This window comes from Branchiostoma floridae, chromosome 7 (assembly GCF_000003815.2).
Source record: "Branchiostoma floridae strain S238N-H82 chromosome 7, Bfl_VNyyK, whole genome shotgun sequence".
In the NCBI taxonomy this organism is placed as follows: Eukaryota; Metazoa; Chordata; class Leptocardii; order Amphioxiformes; family Branchiostomatidae; genus Branchiostoma; species Branchiostoma floridae.
Window position 1 is genome coordinate 23,191,406 of NC_049985.1, and position 6,249 is coordinate 23,197,654.

Consider the following 6,249-nt stretch of genomic DNA (forward strand, 5'->3'; position numbering starts at 1 on the left):
TTCTTTCTTTCTTTCCTCTTTCTTTCTTTCTTTCTTTCTTTCATTCTGTTTCTTTCTTACTTCCTTCTTTTATTCATTCTTTCTTTTCCTGCACAGTTTTTGAAGGAGACAAACTCTCACTTAACAGTTATCAATTCTAAATGTACATGTAAATGTCGCCATCAACCTAGACAGTATTGATGATTAACTCCTAAAACAGGCACACAACCGCACCAACCCCGCCCTACACACACACACACACACACACACACACACACACACACACACACACACACACACACACAAACAGGAATTTCCGGTGATAGATGGCCAAAGTTTTGCCAATACACAAGAAAGACAGAGTATAGTCAATAGCCTGAGTATTTGTTAATAGCCTGAGCGACACCACGCATAAATTATGTTAATGTTAATTAATTGACTAAAATTTACAAAACCTCTGAATTTTCATGAAGGTATGAGGTCGCCGAACTCTAGTTTTTTTAGATTAGCTATTGTGGCTGACGGTGATCTCACAGGGCATCGCTAGGGAATGAGTTCCAGAAAGAAATTGCTCAGAGTATTACTGACAAAGGTCCTTTAGGGTCTTTAAATACGGTAGCGAGATCGCGACAACTGTTGAATCATCAGGAGGTGATGGTTGACCTAGGACCATTGTAAACTTCTGGGTCAACCGACACGACTTCCTGTCTGCTGGAACTTACAAACGGCGTGGCAGCTTTTCCAAGACAACAACATTCGCGATTTCAGAGAGCGGACCGGCGTTTTTGTACAAGACTGGTGATCACGTTTGCTCAGGTAAGACGACCTCTTATATGTTGATAGTAATAGTTTGTAATATTTAAACGTCTATCTATATGATTTACTTTATAGAAAGTGAAGGGTTTCATGAACGATTTATTGCCTTGGCTACATGGGATGGTGAGTCTATGTTCGCTATGCGCTAGAAAAACATTTTATATACACCTTGGTGTAATATCTATGCAGACAATAGGTACCAAACCTTTGTAATGAGGCTGTTGTATGTGTCCTCCTTGAACACGGGACCCACATATACTAGCTAGTATGTCCGGGCTGAGCCGAGCCTGGGATCGAACTCAGACCCAAAGATCCACGGAATTTCAGTGACCAGATGGCCAAGCAGCAGGGTTACGTTTGCGCTGGAGCCATTATAGAGCATACCAGGGGTACATAGACAATAGAGCGCTCCGCCACTCGCCAAAATACCAGCGCCATTCCCCCCAAATTTTTCAAATCTAGGGTTTACCCTTTTGTATCTTTTGGGGACAAATAGGAAAAAGCATCGGAATTCGCTGAATTTTAATCGAGCCAGGTCACAAATTTGTCGAGAAATCTGTAAAAACGTTTGGCAGATTCAACTATTATTCGTTGTTTTTCATTGGGTCGGCCTTCGCCGCGGGGCGTGGTTGGCCTTTATTGTCCTATTGTTATGCTATCCGTAGCAGTCTCCAAACGGGGCTGTTTTTTAGTAGGGCCGGCCCAAGCCTGGGCATTGTCATTTGGGTCGCCACTCGGTGATCGCTCGTTCTCATTGAAATGTCAAAATGCTGTCCCACTTTGCTTTTCCACAATCCCTGTAATGTTTTACAAAAGATACACCACAATATTCCTATTGATTGATGGCTTGGGAGATTATTATAACCTCAGATAGGATTTCAACCCCTAAAAAAATGGTTGCCGCCTGAGAAGATACGAAGAATTCAAATATTTTCAAATAAATTCAGTTCCCAGGATGATTGTTCGGCAGATGAAACCAGCTACCCAGGCCCTCTGCCCGATCACGTCAGATCGCTACTATGACTGATCTTTGAGGTTGTGTGAGGAGGTTTGTGCCTGTCGCCTGTCGCCGAATTCGGTAACAAACGTTACCACCACGAGTACCATGGTTGTCACGGTTATATCAACGCATATTATTGTGACGTTTTACAGTTTTATTTCTGTTTTTCTAAAGAAACAAGAAAGGGTCATTGACAGTGCCATCGTTCTACCAATCTGATGAAACTATTTTCGGAAAATGACAGCGCCATTTGTATCCCACCTAGCTTACAAAATGTTATACAGAAATGTCTGTAATAAACGTTATTAGTACCATTGTTTGATGCTTTCTAAGCTTTCTGTCTGACCTGGTGTAAAAAAGGTTCCCACTTTTTAAATGTCTCTAGGGACGTCAACTTATGCCTATTAAAATGATGTAGCCATTAATCATTTTGAAGAAAAAAGGGCTAAAGCTATGCTACGTAATATTTGGACAATACAAAAAGTAGATTTTCCTGCCATTTCTTTTACATAGTAAGCTAAGTCTACCCTTAAGCATTGAATATCAAGGCTCAGTGAGAGAAGTTGCAACATCAGTGCATCAAACAAACATGTCAGATGATGTCTGCAAACTGTAATCTTCCAACATGGACCTCCATGCTTCCTAGGGAAACACGCCCACATCTGGCTTATCAGTGTCTTGTGTGCCTGACTGCACAGTGGGGTGTCTGATGACAGTTGCACCAGAGTTTTTGAAAAACGTAATATTTGCAAGATTTCTTGCAGTTTTGAAGGGAATGTAACCTCAGCTTATTGATACCCTACAAAATAGACTAAGTGCATGATTATATCCTATTCTGAAGTGAAAAAAATTGAGTGTTTGAAAAGAAGAAGATCTTCCCCTGTAGCCAGCTGGAGTGTGATAAAGTCATTAACCCACCCCTAGGGTGCCTACTGGAGGCCTGGAAGTTGTTACTTACAGCCAAGGAGGACACAAAGATAATTACGTAGCATACCTTTAAGTTAACTGTTGTAACAAACGTTGCCGGTAACGTTTGTTACCGGCCCGCCCTGTAATGCATAACCAATGGGTAAGAAATTAATAAGTTGCCATTTTTGGCTATGGTTAATAGAGGAATTTTACAAGACAGGTAGGTTTCACTGAAAAATAAGTCGTTTTATTTTTCGAACAAAAAATTGCCATTTTTTACATTTCAATGAGAACAAGTGTGATATGAATACCATGTCTCTGTGACTCTGTATGAGGGAGGGAGATCCAGTCATAAACCTCGATCAAATCTTTGCACATATCTAGAACAGTAGGGGTAACCCCCGGTGGGTAACAGGTTGTTTCGCAACAATGTCAGTTCGCAACGGTCAGTTGGCAACAAGGCAAGGCATTTCGCAACAACGTACAAGTCATTTCGCAACATTCGAATGTTATTAATCTCGATAGCCTAATAGAATTAGAAATCATATTCCTAACATAATTATACTCCTTCGAATTCCACGTAAAAATCTTACCGGGTGCGAAATACAACCCCGGCGGCAGAGGAAAATGGGGCCACATGAACCTAACTGCCCAATGATTTTCATACGCAGGGCGGTACAGTTTCATACGCGATGAGCACAAGTAGGAGTATAATTAGGAATAGCTCAGAATACGATTCTAATACTATTAGGTTATCAAGATTAATAACATTCAAATGTTGCGAAACGACTTGTACCTTGTTGCGAAAAGACTTGTACCTTGTTGCGAAAAGACTTGCCTTGTTGCGAACTGACATTGTTGCGAAACAACCTGTAACCACCCGGTGTACTTAGCAAAGTCGTAGCAAAGCATCATTGTACTGCTAGCTAGTAAAATAAGCTATAGTTTGAAGTCTTTACATTTACGGACGGAGTAGAATTTTTTCTTATAGGAATCAGAAAATCGTCATCAGGACAACAACGTATTGCTTGAAATCTAGTGTCTCTTGTTGCCTAATGGACGTTCAACTCTTCACTACAGAAATTACACCACATCTAGGAGAATGGCATCAACAAGCAACGTGCAGAGTTTGGATGACATCAACTTCAAGAGAAAGGAAGAACATGATTCTTCAGTGCAACCTAGCACTAGCAGGCAGGAGAAACTCTATAGGTGTGAGGAGTGCAGCAAGCAGTTCAGTAAGTTGCATGATCTGAAGAGACACATACGGACTCACACAGGTGAGAAACCCTACAGGTGTGAGGAGTGCAGCAGGATGTTCAGTGAGCTGAGTCGACTAAATAGACACATGCGGACTCACACTGGGGAGAGCCCCTACATGTGTGAGGAGTGCAATAGGAAGTTCAGTAGGCAGGATCTACTAAAGATACACATGCGGTCTCACACGGGGGAGACACCCTACAGGTGTGAGGAATGCAGTAAGCAGTTCAGTCAGCTGGGTCATTTAAAGACACATATGCTGACCCATACAGGGGAAAAACCCTACAGGTGTGAGGAATGCAGCAAGCAGTTCAGTCAGCTGGGTCATCTAAAGATACACATGCGGACTCACACAGGGGAGAAACCCTACAGGTGTGAGGAGTGCAGCAGGCAGTTCAGTGAGCTGGGTATTCTAAAATCTCACATGAAGACCCACACAGGAGAAAAGCCATACAGTTGTGAAGAGTGCAGCAAGCAGTTCAGTCAGCTGGGTAGTCTAAAGAAACATATGCGGGCTCACACAGGGGAGAAACCCTACAAGTGTGAGGAGTGTAGCAGGCAGTTCAGTGAACAGGCGAATCTCAAGAGGCACATACGGACTCACACAGGGGAGAAACCCTACAAGTGTGAGGATTGCAGTAAGCAGTTCCGTCAGCTGGGCCATCTAAAGGGACACTTGCGGACTCATACAGGGGAGAAACCCTACAAGTGTGAGGAGTGCAGAAGGCAGTTCAGTGAGCTGGGTCATCTAAAGAGACACATGCGGACTCACACAGGGTATAAATCTTAGGAGCGTTAGGAGTGCAGCACACAGTTCAGTAAGCTAGGTCGACTGAAAAGGCATATGCAAACTCACACCACAGAAACCGTATTAAGAGTACAGAAGGCAGTTCTGTAGGCTGGATCGGCTTGTAAAAGACACAGATGGATTTTATGGACTTACGGGAGTGTGAGGGGCACAGAAGGCAGACCAGTAAGCCAGGTGGACGGAAGAGGACTATGCAAACCCACACCAGAGAAACCTTACAGGTATTAAGAGTACAGTAGGCAGTTCTGTTGGCTGGATTGGCTTATAAAAGACACAGATGAATGTTATTGACTTGCGAGAGTTTTAAGAACGCAGAAGGAATTTCAGATAGCCAGATTGCTGAACTCGGTGCATGTGTAATGAAGCTTGCAGATACAGAAGTGAATCAGATGGTGCAGTTAGCTTTTGATCCTAAAGACAACTACTGACATTACATGTCCGTAAAGTCAATTTAGTCCGTGTTGTGGAGCCAACATATTTTTCAAAACCTTGATAGGTTCTTGTAACCATCGCATGAATAACTTTCTTCACTTTGCTCACTCGGTAGTATATTTGGGGATAATATGTTAGTAACTGACCATAGTTTGTGACACCGTTATCTGTTAAGACCGAAGAAAACTGGCATTTTAACTGAGTCACTAAGCTCATATCATATGATTTATAATTAGAGAGTGGTTTAAGACTAGAGAAAAATAATTTAGCAAATATATTGTGAACAAGGAGGAGCACTAGTTGCTGGTTTGAATTACTAGTAGTCTGGTAATAACTAGGAAAAAACTTTCAATTTGGTGTAGCAACCAATGATCGATAAAAATGCACTCACTGTACATATAGAACTCAATTGTCACTCATCTTTCATAGCGGGATTTAAACCTGTAGTTAGAGCCCTAATTCTCACTCCAAAAATCCACATAGCTATACAGAGTGTTTAGTTTCTTCTGCTGTATTGGCGTAGTGATCTAGATTGTTGAAGTGTAACAAGTCGTTTTCTTCAATAAAGTTGTTTGATGGTAAACTGTTTCCAAGCCTGACTAAAATCGCGCCCCTAGTGACCTGCCCTACAACTGCCGCCGGAGGGGTCATTAACCCCAGCCAGCGAGAAGTTGTTTAAACAAAGGCTAACCTGTTTCCAGATTCCAATTGAAGAAGCCGATTTGTTTAGGTATTGTGATAGCTAGGGTAAAGTTTGATACTTTTGTTCAACACTAGCAAATGGAGCTCACCTCAAATTTTCAGTTGGTATTGCGTCGACCTTCTTCAAGAGTGAAGTTAGTTACTCTGAGTACATGACCTTACAAACACGTGACCTGAGTAATAGTTTGGCCCTAACCAAAGCTAGATACTCATGTCCACCTGAGTGAAGTGTGGAAAGTCGAGCCTTTCACAAGGGCATATCGTTTTCAATAGATATATCCCATACCAAAACGTATATATCTAATGGTTAATTACCCGTACCGAGGTGTATATGGTGTTATAA

At 42.1% G+C, this 6,249-nt stretch overlaps 1 protein-coding gene across 1 annotated transcript; it reads left to right on the plus strand.

Moving 5' to 3' along the window:
- The first annotated feature begins 680 nt into the window (after positions 1-680).
- On the plus strand, positions 681-5,787 carry LOC118419849 (zinc finger protein 239-like). Its single transcript, XM_035826500.1, has 2 exons — positions 681-795; positions 3,785-5,787. The coding sequence occupies exon 2, from the start codon at positions 3,807-3,809 to the stop codon at positions 4,752-4,754; it is 948 nt and encodes a 315-aa protein (XP_035682393.1). The 5' UTR covers positions 681-795; positions 3,785-3,806; the 3' UTR covers positions 4,755-5,787.
- Positions 5,788-6,249: the final 462 nt, after the last annotated feature.

Excerpts from the sequence above, each read along its gene's own strand:
- LOC118419849 (XM_035826500.1), top strand. The coding sequence starts at position 3,807 with ATGGCATCAACAAGCAACGTGCAGAGTTTGGATGACATCAACTTCAAG.